At 33.7% G+C, this 15,734-nt stretch overlaps 1 protein-coding gene across 1 annotated transcript; it reads left to right on the plus strand.

Moving 5' to 3' along the window:
• The first annotated feature begins 8,348 nt into the window (after positions 1–8,348).
• Positions 8,349–12,122, plus strand: LOC127807628 (probable LRR receptor-like serine/threonine-protein kinase At4g36180). Its single transcript, XM_052345635.1, has one exon. The coding sequence runs from the start codon at positions 8,522–8,524 to the stop codon at positions 11,912–11,914; it is 3,393 nt and encodes a 1,130-aa protein (XP_052201595.1). The 5' UTR covers positions 8,349–8,521; the 3' UTR covers positions 11,915–12,122.
• Positions 12,123–15,734: the final 3,612 nt, after the last annotated feature.

Consider the following 15,734-nt stretch of genomic DNA (forward strand, 5'->3'; position numbering starts at 1 on the left):
TGGAAAGTATCACACTTCAAAAATCTTTGCAAACCTATAACTTGAACGTGTGTTCGATAAAAATATCTCATTTTTCAGTTAGCTCTCTCCTCCTCCTCTTTCCTTTTCAATGGTGCTTCTTTTTCCTCGCTGATTAATTTGCTCAAAAAATTTCTAAAGTTTGCCATACGTGACGATTGTGCATCTTACTTTCTTCGTCTAAGCTACTATTCTATTATATTTTCTTTATTATTTTTTAATGACGTTTCTTCTTCTTTGTTGATTAATTTGTTGAGAATATTTTCAAAGTTCATCGCACTACAACGACGGTGCATCTTGCTTTCTCCACCTAAGTTGCTATTTTATTTTTATTTTTTTAATGGCGTTTCTTCTTTCTCGCTAATTAATTTACTAACAAAAAAAAATTAAAATCCACCACACACAATGGTTGTGCATTTTGTTTTCTCCACCTAAGCTGTTATTCTATATTTTTTTTATTTCTTCATTTTTTGCAAGTTCTCTATCAAACAAGCATAAAAGTTGTCAAAATATATCAATTTTAGATATCGATTGTAGATATCTGATGTAGATATCGGTTCAACAATATCGATTATTGATAGATATTTGATGTAGATATCGGTTTAGAGATATTGGTTGTAGATTTCTATGGTAGAATACAGTTGTCGTAGATATCTGATGTAGATATCGGTTATTGATAATCATATATTTGGATAATCGTATTCCTAACATAAATTTACAATCGATATTTATCAATAACCGATACCGTTGAACCGATATCTATAACCGATATTGTTGAACCGATATCTACATCAAACATCTATCAATAACCGATATTGTTGAACTGATATTTACATCAAATATCTATCAATAATCAATATTGTTGAATAGATATTTACATCAGATATCTATCAATAATCGATATTATTGAACCAATATCTACATTAGATATCTATCAATAACCGATATCTACATCAGATATCTACAATCGATATCTAAAACTGATATCTTTGGACAATAACTGTAAATGAGAATCGAATGAAACAATAAAGGGTTATTAAGACTTTCTTTTGTAAACGAGAATCGAATGAAACAATAACTGTGAATTGAGTGGTTATTAATGTATCATTTACTTAGAATAACTTCAATTAATTACATTTAATTCGATTATTTGATAAGAAATTAGACAAAGGAAACATTTATATACAATAATATTTTGATAAATTTTTAATGCATAACTGGACTTAACCATTAATAAAAAATAAATATTTTGACAAATTTTTAATATTTTAACAGATATATTTAACTTAACAAATATTTATTACGAATATCCTTAACAAATATCTATTAAAGATATCTGTCATGGCTATGGCAAGAAACTAAAACGATCATGGTGAAATATTGGTCACAACCGCAATCAGCGATGTCATGCCTGCCATTGTGGTCGCTTTTCTTTTTTTTCCTCTACATGGCCGCCATGTGTCTCTTCTCATCTCCCATCAGTGCAAATACACACAATACATGTATAATACATATATACATAATGGAGAGAGAATGAGAAAGACCCACATCTTTGAACTCAATCGTTAAACATGAACAATATACACACATATATTTAGGTTACAAAGAATAGTAAAAGATAAAAAGAATGATATGTGGATATATATATATACCTTATATATATAGAGTAATAGAGAGAGAATGAAAGATTTATTAAAAAAAATAAGGAAGAACACGGAAATAGTTAACTGAAAAGTTAAGGTATTTTTGTCTAATACACATTCAAAAGCCCTATTTTTGCAAAGATTCTTAAAGTGTTTTATTTTTGCAAAATTTCGTACTGAGAGTCCTATTTTTTCAAATTTCCCTTTGCTCCATTTGTATTTTCTTGGCTTACTTTACTTATGTACCCCTTCCATGATGTTAACATGGGAAACTTAAAAGGTAATTCGATTAGAATAGTCTTTCACCTCAACCAAGTTCATCCTTTTTAAAATAAATGATTTATTTATTTTATAATTTTAAATAAATAAATAAATTTATCACGAGTTAAATTTTTAGAGCCTGACTACTTAGATAGACATAAATAATTATATACTTTTACACAAAACAGAGTCAATCGCACAATCTCGTAGTATACAAACTCTTAGGCATATAATGAACCATTTATATTACCTCAAAAAAGTTAAGACCTTAATATTATTGGTTCCGTTAATTATTGATGTAGATAGATTAAGTAGTATTTTTTATTGATGGTAAAAGTCGTGTGACTGTTAACCTAATTTTATGAGTGGAACATCATTAATATAATTTATTTTTTTTATAAAGTTTGTGCATGGTTATTAAAATTAAGGGTGTCCATGTATTTAGATAAACTTAATAATCATATCCAACTAATATGATTAGTTTAGTTTGGTTTGATTTTTGTAGTATAACAATTCGACTTTGGATCTAAACAATGAGATTAGTTTAGTATTAGATCCAAGCCCTCAAGTTCGTGATTAGTTTAGTTCAATTTGATTTTTATAGCACATCAATTCCGTCTTAGATCTAAAAAAATATATTTTATTGAAATTAGTTCAGTTTTAAATCCAACCCTTCAAGTTCATAAAAGAAGAGACCAAAACTTGTCAATGTACAAAAATAAATAAAATATATATAATATAAATATTATATATAAAATATAGTATACGTGTTTATTATTTTTAAATTTAGAATTATCGTTCTTGCGCGGTTTCTCATCGGTTGTACTCTCAATTTCGACAGAGAAAGTAAATCGCAAGTAGAGGTTTTGTCTCACTGTGTAAAGTAAAGAATTGAACTCACGACCTATTGGTGCGAATCTCAAGTTATCGTGGGCCAACTATTTAAGCTATATCTTTAGGACTATCATTTTCAAACTTTAAACATGACATGTATTATTTCATATTTTATTCATAAATATAAATAAAAATTATCTATTGAGAGTTGATTGTTAATATCTGGTTAGAAATTATGTAATAAAAATTTTAAATTGATAAATTATTATATATGATTGAAATTGAGAATAAAATTGAACCAACCCTCTTTTTATGGGTTGGGTTAGTTCGACCCAAAATTCAATTTTATTAACTCGATTAAAATCTATTCAAACTTAGGTTAATATGAAATTCAAACTAACTCAACTCATGACACCCTTAATTAAACTTGAAAATTCCTAATTTTTTTCTCAGTAAAAGTCATCTCCATCTACAAATATCATAATCATTTTTAGTGTATTCTAATGATGATGTGATTTGAACATCTTAGTGTTTTTAATTAATTTATAATTATAAAGCTTCAACATTTAATTATAGTTGTATGTTTTTATGGTTTTAATTTATGATGCTAATTCTTAATAATAATAGATTTATAAAAGTTTAGCAATTATATTTTTATATTTTATATTAAACTAACAATTCAATTGGTGAACCATATTGAACTAATAAATTATATTGCGTTCTCTTTTGTGTTTCATTCTTTAATTTTTAATTTAGTTTTAATTTTATACTTTGAGTGTCTATTTTAAAATTTTTAAAAATATATTTTTTATTATTTCTTAAAACAAAAAACTAAAAAACATGTTTACTTTGAAATTTAAAAAAAAATATTTTATAAAATTTTATTCAATAAATTTAATTATTAAATAATAAAATTAACTCTTTTTAATAAAATTTTACTATTAAAATAAAATATTATATAAAATATTTTAAAATAATATTTTATTTTATTTTTGGGAGAGAGCTGTGTATGTCACGTTTTGGTGTTTTCAGCATGTTTCGGTGGAAAACACTTAAAACAACAAGAAGTTATTTTAGATTTTTTTATAATTTTTTTTATTTTTAAAAATAATAAAGTAAATACGTTTTAAATGTTTTGAAAATTTTAAAATTCAAAACAGATTAAAAACAATAAAAAGAACACAATTTTAGTATTTTGACTCATTCAACCAACAATAAAATTTTCGATACTATGCGCTTAAATTGTCGTTATTAGTAGATTTATTGTAAATTACATCTTTTTGGATGTTAAAATACTGGAGTTTATTATAATAATGATATGATATATGTATAATTAGAATGATTAACTTATAGTTATTAGATTTAAATAATGAATAAATAAAATCATATGCGTGAATTATAGCCCAAGTGAGTTGGCCCAATGGGCCAGTGAGTTGGGCCTTGTTCCTATACCAAATCCAAAGGACCACTCTGGTCAAGAAATCCATTGCTTGAAACATTTTTGTAAAACAACCTAAACTTTTAGGGGTATTTTTTAAATAATAAAAAACTGAAATACTAATGTCAAAATTAATACAAAAACTAAGAACTCAAATTTTGTATGACCAAATCAAATCGAGATAACCCCAAAGATTATAGCTCAATCAGTTTATTATTGTCGACGATAAATTTTTAACATCAAATATTTAAATATCAAGGTGTCACTTTCACTAAAATCAGTGTCTCCTATAACATGTTGGTACCCTAATCATATATCCCGCGAGGGGTTGAATGGGGTGAAGGTCTATGATGTCTTCGGGGAGGTCTTAATAAGAGGTTTGCCCGAGAATAATGTATAATCAAATATTTAAACTAAATTCTCGTATAAACGAACATAATGCTAGATTTTTATTTTCTCGAAATATGAATCATGAGTTATAATGCCAAAAAAACAAAAATTTTATAAAAAAAAAAAAGAAAAAGATTGATAGTTAAGTTGTAGGAGCAAAGGGCCCATAGACCATGGTTACATCAATTTTTTGTTGCAAGTCTTGTCCATAGTCCCTTTGCTGTCCGTCCGACAGGACAATGAACTCTTAACGATGCCAATTGACCCCAATAAATCATTTAAAAATAAAAAATTTCGAGATTTTTTATTTGACGGGAGGAGGGCGTTTTAAAAGAAATATTATTTTTAAATTTTAAATGATAGGAAGATGATTTAAGACAACTTTGTTAAAAAAACATAAATAGACTAAAATATATCGTATTTTAGAATTTGAGATGCCTATCCAATCTCATATGGTGTTAAAATTTTACAACATTTACAAAATCATTCACTCGTAACTACAAGCGATGAAATCGTTCTAGTATTAATATGAATAGACTTGTAATAGGATATTTTTAAATTATCCTACCACGAGAGTTGTTCAGATCTATGGTGGGTGGACACTCTTAATTGATTCATTTTTTTAGTTGTAATATAATTTTTTTTAAAATATGCATGTATTACTAATATTTAATATTAGTTATTATTATAAATTATAATTAAAAATATTACTATTAATAGCTTTTAACAAATTTTCTATCTCGGATGAGATTAGGCCACTCAATCTTGCATTAAACATTCAAACTAAGGGTGTATTTGATAACATTTAAGTAAAAAGAAAAATATTTTTCAATTTACATGGAAAACAAAAATTATCTCCCCCTGATAGAATTTTTCATGAAAAATAGACAAAAACATGCTTTAATGATTGTACAATAGAATTCAATTTTATGAAAAATATAGTGTATCAAACACTAAAGATGGAATTCAATTCATTGAATGTAACATTTTTCATAGGGGTGTTCACGGTGCGGTTTGGTTGGTCTGAATCATTTTCAGCACGCCAAATCGCTAGTGTGATTTTTCAACCAAACCAGACCGCGGTATGGTTTGGGTTCGGCCAAATCGCACCAAACCAGACCGCATTTGCGGTCTGGTTTGGTGCGGTTTATTGCGATTTGAAATACTATTTAAAATTACTAAAAAAAATATTTAAAAATGGTAAATAAAGACACAAATATTGATAAATAAAGACAATTAAATGTAAATAAATAGGAGCAAAAAATAAAGACAAAATAGTGTAAAAAATAAATAGGATGGGCTGCCAATTATTAGATTTTTATAATAATAATTTTTTTTATAATTTTTTTTATTATTTTCTTGGGCGGTTCGGTTTAAAACCGAACCGTAAACTGTCCAAACCGCAAACTGCAAACCGCGCGGTTTGGACAGAATCCAAACCGTTTTCGACCGCAAAAAAAAAAAAATCGATTGGATCGGTTTGGTTCGGTTCAGTTTGACCGGTTTCCGCGGTGCATCGATTTTTTTGAACACCCCTAATTTTTTATGTATTTTTCATACTATCAAGCACACTCTAAAATTTGAACACTCTTACTTATCATCCCATAATTATAGACTCGTAACATGATATATTCTAGTCGAGCTCTCCCATGACTAAACTACTACAAGGGATGCACAAAATTACACAATTTTTGGTCAAAATATAAAATAGATGAGTAATGATTTTAAAAAAATAATATTAAAAGTCATGATTAATGATTTTTAATTTATAATCCCAACCATACAAGTGTATGCTTGCAGAGGTCCAACACAAGAGGACATTAGGGAAAGTTTGTGCACTAAGCATCAAATGCATTGTATTAAATGTTGTAATATTAATTGGTCCCGACCAAGCCGACTGCATGGATAAAATATTGTGACAATCAAAACCATTGGCGATTTGGCCAAACTCATTAAATCTTAGTAATTAAATAAACGAATGGACTAATCCGAGTTTCTAATTAATTCATCCCAACTACAACCATCAAAGCTACATCTGCCATCCAACGCAAAGTATGCTTTGTGTTATGTGTGATGTAAATGTACTCATCGTAACTTACCAAAAAAAAAAAAAATTATTATACTCATCATAATTGTTATGTCTATAAAAGTGGGTCCAAATTCAAATAAAAAAAAAATCTAAAAATCAATTAAAAGAAGAAATTCATGAAAATAAGTTATAGGGACATAAAGGTATTGGGTGACCGAGAGAGATTAACTCAGTGACAAAGACCAAAGAACTAAAATCAAGAGACAATTGAGTGATCTCACCTGAGAGCATTCTTTGAGACATTCAAGGGATCTCCTCAAGAATTCATGTGTTACTTGACCACTACTATTTGGGAGACTTACAAACTTCTTATATCCTCGCCTAAAATTCGAAAGAGAGCCAAAAATGTCTATTGATGACTGTGGCTCTTCCTCAATTTATTAGGTTATCTCCAGCAAGTCTCCTTATTTCACTTCATATTGTATTATAAATAACCCATTCCCTATTTTAATTTTGTTTCGAAAATTACGTTTGCTCCAACAACACTCCATATTCTTTTAGCTATTTGACTCCTTATTTCATTTTTTTATCAATAAATTTCAATTTTATTTATTTTACCCTACATATATGTTTAACTACTATAAAATTTTAATCACCTACACATATATAATCAAATACACAAATTAATCATATGCACATATAAAATAAATAATCAAATACACAAATTAATCACATACACATGTACAAAATCAATAATCAAATACACAACTCAAAAACTAAATAAACAATATACAATATCAATCATATAATACAATAAAATATTCAAAATTAATCACAAATCACCAAGAAGATGTTGTGAAGAAGACTCCATGAGGAAGACGCTGAAGCTGCTCGTTGATGCTGCAGTTTGTGGCCGCCATCGCCAGATCTGGTGTGTGCCGCCAGATCTCCTGCTGCCGTTGCTGCCTTACAACTTGTCTTCACCTTCCTGCGTCTAGTATTCTCTTCTTGCCTTGAGCAATTGGGGGGTGAGGGAGATATAGCGAAAGAATTCATTCGCCAACATTGACGAGGCATTTGAAGATTGTCAAATTTTTAGCGAGGAAATACAGCTATAGTAAGCTCTGCTGGAACTCATTTTTAGTAACATTCTCGTCACAAATAGTTTTAGCGAGCTAAAATTGGCATTGCTGGAGATAGCCTTAGTCACCCACGCCTCTAACTAGTTTTTTTTCTTTACAAGTCTCGTTAAAATTATACCTGAGATACTGTTCTATATATAAATAAACTTATTGTTGTATGTTGACAAAGATAATAATCTTCTTTCTAGATGCACAATGGATAATATTGTATAAATAAAGACAAAAATTCATAAAGGAGTGTGGGTGTGGTTGGTGTAATGTCTAGATATATGGTATATATAGAATCAAAAGAGGGCGAAGGATATGTAAAGTTCACAACAAGAAAGTGAGAAATTAAAGGAGGAATAACTCCATGCATGTCCAATACATGAAGAAGAGAAGCCCATCATCATCACCTATCAGGCCAGTCGAGTGAGCTTCCCAAATGAACTATAAATAAAAGAAAGGGAAAAGCCAAACAGCGCCTTAATGATTTCAGCACCATTCGAGGCCTCAAAAGTGCATTCCGTAAGGCCCTGTTTGGGAAGCGAGAAGAAGAGAACAACCAGAGACAGCGAGAGAAAGAGAGATAGAGAGAGAGAGAGAGAGAGAGAGAGCGCACTACGCTACATAATAGGCACTGTTGGCGTAACATATGGAGAGAGTTCTGTCAATCAAAGTCTTTCCAGGGGATCTCTGCTAGCATACGCTCCCAAAGCGCATCACTAAATCATCTCCCAACTCATGAACTTTGCATCTCCGCCTCTTCTATCAGCCATTCCCATCCATGTCCATAACGGCTACTTTTCTGTGCTTCGCGGTGGTGCTGTGGTGCGCCGCCACCTTATCGTGCGCCGGCGGGGGGGCTGAGATCCAAGCTCTCGCGTCGTTCAAGTCTGCCCTGCACGACCCGCTAGGCGCATTGGACGGCTGGAACGCGACGACACCGGCGGCTCCGTGCGACTGGCGCGGGGTCGTCTGTTACGAGGACCGAGTTTGGGAGCTCCGCCTGCCGCGGCTGCACCTCGCCGGCCGGCTTTCTGAGCGGCTCGGCGAGCTGACCCAGTTGCGGAAGCTGAGCCTGCACTCGAACGGCTTCAATGGCTCGATTCCTGCCTCTCTGGCGCAATGCGCTCTCTTGCGCGCCCTTTATCTTCAGGACAACTCGTTCACCGGGGGCCTTCCGCCGACGATTTCCAACCTCACCAATCTTCAGGTCCTCAACGCCGCGCGCAACCTCCTCTCCGGCGGCGTCTCCGGCCACCTTCCGCCGAGGCTCCGGTACCTCGACCTCTCGTCCAACGCCTTCTCCGGCGGCATCCTGGCGAACTTCTCATCCGTGCCGGAGCTCCAACTGATCAATCTCTCTTTCAACAGCTTCTCCGGCGAGCTTCCGTCTACCATCGGCGAGCTTCAAATGCTGGAATATCTCTGGCTCGACTCGAACCAACTGTATGGGACCCTGCCGTCGGCGATTTCTAACTGCTCGTCGCTGGTGCATTTGAGCGCCGAGAACAACGCCCTCAGAGGCCTTATTCCGGCGACAATCGGCTCTATTCCGAAGCTCCAGGTCATTTCGCTTTCGCGCAACCAGCTGTCTGGTTCGGTCCCCACTTCGATTTTCTGCAACGTCTCAGTCAATCCGCCATCGCTACGAATGGTTCAACTAGGGTTTAATGCGCTCACGGGGCTGGTCAAACCGCCAAACGTGCTGTTATCTAGCGTTCTGGAGGTTTTAGACCTTCACGAGAATCATATAAACGGCGTGTTTCCTTCCTGGCTCACGAACATATCGACCCTAACATTTCTCGACATTTCCGCGAATTCTTTTTCCGGCTTTCTACCGAACGAGATAAGCAAGCTCGCAAGGCTGGAGGAGCTCAGAGTGGCGAAAAATTCTTTAACCGGCGGATTACCGGCCGAGCTTCGACAATGTGGCTTGTTAAAGGTGATTGACCTTGAAGGCAATCAGTTTTCCGGTTCGATTCCAGATTTCTTGGGGACTTTGAAGAGCTTGAAGGCGCTCTCTCTTGCTGGAAATCTCTTTACTGGTTCAGTACCACCAAGTCTTGGAACTCTTTTCATGCTTGAATCGTTGAATTTGAGCAATAACCATCTCTCTGGGCCTGTCCCACAAGAGCTCATGAGTCTGAGCAACTTGAGCAGTTTGAATTTGAGCAGCAACAAATTTTCTGGCGAAATCCCAACTAATATTGGGGATTTGAAGGGTTTACAGGTTCTGAACATGAGTGGTTGTGGGCTTTCAGGAAGTGTTCCTGCAAGTATTGGGAGTCTGACGAGGCTCACATCTCTGGATTTGAGCAAGCAAAAGCTGTCTGGAGAGCTGCCATTCGAGCTTTTCGGTTTGCCTAGCCTGCAAGTTGTTGCTTTGGAAGAGAACTTGTTATCTGGGGCTGTTCCTGAAGGATTCAGCAGCTTGTCAAGCTTGGAGTATCTCAATCTATTGTCCAATCAGTTCTCTGGAGAGATTCCACCAACATTTGGGTTTCTTCAGTCGCTGATTGTTCTTTCTTTGTCACACAACCTTGTTGCCGGATCAATTCCACCAGAGCTGGGTAACTGCTCTACCCTTGAGGTTTTAGAGCTTCGTGGTAATGGATTGACTGGTCGAATCCCGGATGAAATCTCGCACCTTGTGCATTTGTACAAGCTTGATCTGGGTCAGAACAGATTAATAGGGATAATCCCGGAGGGTCTCTCCAAATGCTACGCCCTGAGTTTTCTGTTGCTGGATTCGAATCAACTTTCAGGTCGCATACTGGATTCGCTGTCAAAGTTGTCAAATCTAACAGTGTTGAATCTTTCGTCAAATGGTCTAAGTGGGCCTATTCCTGCAAGTCTTTCACTGATCTCTGGCTTGAATTACTTGAATTTATCGAGCAATAACCTCGAGGGTGAGATTCCAAAGGCATTGGCTTCTCGGTTCACGGATCCTTCTGTTTTTGCTAGGAACAAAGATTTATGTGGGAAGCCATTGAATAAAGATTGCAAGAATGTCAGAAGGCGAAAAAGGAAGAAGCTGATATTATTACTAGTTGTGGCTATTGCAGGAAGTTGCCTCTTGGGAGTGTGCTGCTGTGGGTATGTAATTGGCCTTCTCCGATGGCGTAAGAAGCTGAGAGAAGGCAAGAATGGAGAGAAGAAGCGCAGCCCAGCTCAAGCGAGCTCAGGAGCAGAAAGGGGACGTGGAAGTGGGGAAAATGGAGGGCCAAAACTTGTAATGTTCAACAACAAGATAACATATGCAGAGACAGTGGAAGCCACAAGACAATTTGATGAAGAAAATGTCCTGAGCAGGGGCAAATATGGCCCTGTGTTCAAAGCCACTTATCAAGATGGAATGGTGCTGGCAATTCGTCGCCTTCCAGATACATCCATGGACGTAGGCACCTTCAGGAAAGAAGCAGAGTCTCTTGGCAAGGTGAAACATCGAAACCTAACAGTCCTGCGTGGCTACTATGCTGGACCGCCTGATATCCGCCTCCTTGTTTATGACTACATGCCCAATGGAAACCTGGCCACATTGCTCCAGGAAGCATCCCACCAAGATGGACATGTCCTAAACTGGCCGATGCGACACCTGATTGCGCTTGGCATAGCCCGGGGGCTTGCCTTCCTGCACTCGGCCTCAATGGTGCACGGAGATGTCAAGCCACAGAACGTGCTCTTCGACGCAGACTTCGAAGCCCACCTCTCAGATTTCGGGCTGGACAAGTTGACCTTAGCAACCCCGGCAGAAGCCTCATCTTCTTCCACCACAATTGGGACTCTAGGCTATGTAGCCCCCGAGGCTGCGTTAACCGGTCAGGCGACGACAGAAGCCGATGTGTACAGTTTCGGGATCGTGTTGCTAGAGATACTAACAGGGAGGAAGCCTGTGATGTTCACACAAGATGAGGACATTGTCAAGTGGGTGAAGAGGCAGTTGCAAAGTGGCCAAATAACAGAGCTGCTGGAGCCAGGGTTGCTTGAGCTTGATCCGGAGTCATCAGAATGGGAAGAATTCTTGTTGGGTGTGAAGGTTGGACTGCTCTGCACAATGCCAGATCCCCTCGAACGGCCGTCCATGGCTGACATTGTTTTCATGCTTGAAGGTTGCAGGGTTGGACAGGATATTCCATCTTCAGCCGATCCCACATCCCTGCAATCCCCTGTTTAGAAGTAGCTTGATTTCCATGAGAAATTGCTTGTTCAGAACAATTCATTCTGTATTCTTGCATTGTTTTAGGCTTAGATGTAGTTGTGATCTGAATCATTTGATGACATATTTGTTCTTTGTTCTTCCTCCGTGCTTAATTGTGAAGAATTTTTTAACAACTTAAAAAGAAATTTTGGTTCTAAAACACTCTTCCATCAATAAACTCATAATTTCCCATATTTTATTAAAATATCCTTTCAAACAATTTGCAGGTATATTTATTTTATTAATCTTTATTATGTTTCATCCTCCCAAGACTTGATTTTTCATCTTAACTTGTAACCTGTCACTAGTATTATCATAACCAATCACAAAATTATCTTAATAATAGCTATAAGAGTGGTGATGATTAGGGTTAACTTTCTTCCAATAAGTCATAGCTACATGTGTGACCTAACCCAGAGACAAAATAGACTAAGCATATAATTATAGGCCATATTTATATTTTTGCCTTTATTCTTTTATATTTTTTTGTGTTGTTATTCGAACTTTTTATTATTTTATTTATATTCATGGGCTTACATTTTTTGAGTTAATTTAATTTATGTATTTTAACTTTTTTTTTTAACAATCTAAACTTTTTATTATTTCAATTATAACATGAATAGAGAGTAATGTATATTTTATAATTTTATTTTATTTTTTTAATACATAAAAGTAAAGAGGTTAAATTGAGTCAAAAATATAAATTTAGATATATAATCGAAATAATGAAAAGTTTGAATTGCCAAAAAAAAAAACTCAAAATACAAGCGTTTAGTTAACTCGCAAATTAAGTTTAATAGTACAATTGAAATAACGAAAAATTCAAGTAATCATAAAAATATATATATAAGTACATAATTAAATTATGAATTTGACCTATAATGAAACCTTATTGTTTGTGAGATGGGAGTTCAAGTTAAATATGTGATTTTCTAAAATATTGTTGTTTAATTTGATCCTTAGTATGAAAGCTGAATGGTCAATTCTTTCTATTCAATCCACGTTTCGATCCAAACATATGACTAAAAAGCATTACCCAAAATAATAATTTTACCAATTACACTTATTTAATCAAACTACCAATTTAGTAGATAAATTTTGGGTTTCTTCATATTATCGAACAAACACTTTCTCACTTTTGGATTCATCAAGCAATTATGAAAACAATTGCATGAGGAAGGACAGGAGGCTTTTGGGAGTGGTTTGAATCATTTGATGATTTGTTCATCAGACACTCTGATCTTCCTTTTGTTCATGCTTTCATGGATGGGGATGGCTGCTTACTTTGGGCCCAACTTTTTGGTTAAGAAATTCATGGCCTTGGCAGAAAGGAAGAAGAAGAAAGAAAGAAAGAAAGGGGAGTTTCTGCAATTCTAGTCAAAGTCAAGGGGCTCTTTCAGGATCTAGAAATTGGGATTTTTCCAGGATTAGTCCTGGGGCGACACGTGGCAGAAGCTCGAAGTGGGATAGAGCGAGCGAGAGAGAAAAGTAGCCGTTACTTAATGTTGCTGGCAACAGGAACAGAGTTCCCTTGGAAAAGGGTTCTGAGCCCCGCCATCCGTGACACTGTCGGGCTCAGCTTTTTCAGCCTTAATTTAATTCGCTCACTGCTTTTCCCAGATAATTAGGATAAATTATAATGGGAGTATAATTTAATAAAACTATTTTTAAATAAAAATAAAATATATTATTTTATTTAATCATTGTTTTCAAGGGTGATGAAGAACTCATATGGAGAAAAGCCTATTCTAACCCAAATTTAGTATTGAGGATCAAGTTAGAGGATAAGTTAGGAGCGACCAAAAGATTAAGTCTACCCCAAAGTTTGGCACAAATAGTATAAAGATAGATTTAGTCTCAATTTTTGAGATTATTATTCTTACGTTACTGTCATTTTTATTCTTGATTTTGACAAAAAAAAAATAAATCGTAAATGAAGAGTTTAGCAAAGAATCAAACCCATGATCTATTGATACAAATCTCAACTTATTATGATCAAATCACTTGACTTATACCTTAAGGACGACTTAGCCCCAATTCTACACTTATAACTAGCTCAATCAAATTCGATTATTTTTGTGCTTTAATTCTATTTCATATTAATCCTTTAATCTATCTATATAAAAAAGATTATTCTTCTGTTCGTGTCAGGTTTGTTTGACTCAAGCATACAGAAGATGTGTAGGGAGAGGGGTGAGGCCTACACATCTTTCTGATGTTGTCGAGTAAATGTTATGTTACTTGACACGTGCAGCATAATAATTTTGTCTATATAAAAAGTATAATATCTCAATATATATATATATATTTTACAAATCTCAAGATTTAGATATGACATTTATTATGTATTTATTGTATTATTTTCAAATATATTGACTAATTTAAGCATTTAAAAATTCATTGAAAGACCAAATTCTAAAAGGAGTTACTTCAAACAATCTCAATCTCAAGGATTACTTGAACTAACTTAAAAATGAAGAAAATCTGAAGAGAGCATGATTACATCAGGAATCGAGTGATGATTGATCCAAGAACCTCATTAAATAACATTAATAGCATTACTCCTTATAATTATGAGTTTTACTCTATTTTACTTTTAATATTCAAATACTCTTATTAATTGATAATAGATTACATCTAATTTAAAAATATTTTACTAACAGCTAAGATGTTTGGATGTTAAAAATAAAATATATCAAATGCACAAAACCCTATAATTATATACAAATTTAAGACAGAATGCATTGTTAGGAATTATACTATTTTTATTTTTTAAAAGTTATATTTGATTATTATATATATATGTATATATATCCCCGAGATATTTATAATATTTTATATATTTATACAGATTTTTAAAATTTTATCTAATGAAGTAGATGTCATTGTAATTTTTAAAATATGAAGAGCACAAGTTGTAATTTAGTAAAACTATAGATTTTCTTTTTTCTTTTTTTGATACCTTAAAATTTAAATATTTTTAGATAACTATTATTATTATTATTATTATTATCTTTCAATCGACAATTTCAATTACCTTGTAAGTTAGTGACTTATTTCAAATCATATCATTTTATCATATCAATTTAAATGATAAAACAACATGAATTAAAACTAGAGAAATGATTCGGGCAAATAAATAAAAATAAAAATAAAATTGAGTATGTTTGATAAATTATAATACAGTTTTTACTTATTTAGAAAAAAATTTAATCAAAATAAGATTTCATAAAATTACATTACATAAAATAATATTTTAAATAATTCACTTAAAAACAACACTAAATTTTGTATTTACTTATTGATAGTAGAAGAGTCCATGACTACAGCAGCAGGGCGGGCATTTTAGATTGGAAAATAAAGATAAAATTACTTTTAATATCAAATCAAAACAGATGTGTTTGGGAGAAAGATGGGAGTAAAGAACGTAAAAGTTTATTGATATAATAATTTGGGTATATATTTGTTAATTTTCACTTAAATTAAAAACAAAACTTTGGTCAAATCAGTCATTCTACATGTACATATTCAGATGCAACCAAGCATTTGGATTCTCCCTACTCCCTCCCCCAACCCCAACCCCAAGTACTAAAGTTGGCGGTACTTAAATTACGCTGATGGAACTATGATTTTTTTATCTAAAGGAAAAAAGAGAAGGTTGATATTTGTGGGTCGGGTAATCCGAAGCATGTGGATGTGGGCTGGTCACGTGGCCCCCACATGACAGGATACGACGACGTAATGATGACAGTCGGGAGAGCTGTCCTTTTTTTTGGTGGTTTGTGGGCTCTCTGAG

Source organism: Diospyros lotus, chromosome 8 (genome assembly GCF_014633365.1).
Source record: "Diospyros lotus cultivar Yz01 chromosome 8, ASM1463336v1, whole genome shotgun sequence".
Lineage (NCBI taxonomy): Eukaryota > Viridiplantae > Streptophyta > Magnoliopsida > Ericales > Ebenaceae > Diospyros > Diospyros lotus.

Bases quoted from the DNA above. Each gene is read 5' to 3' on its own strand.
- LOC127807628 (XM_052345635.1), top strand. From the start codon at position 8,522: ATGTCCATAACGGCTACTTTTCTGTGCTTCGCGGTGGTGCTGTGGTGC.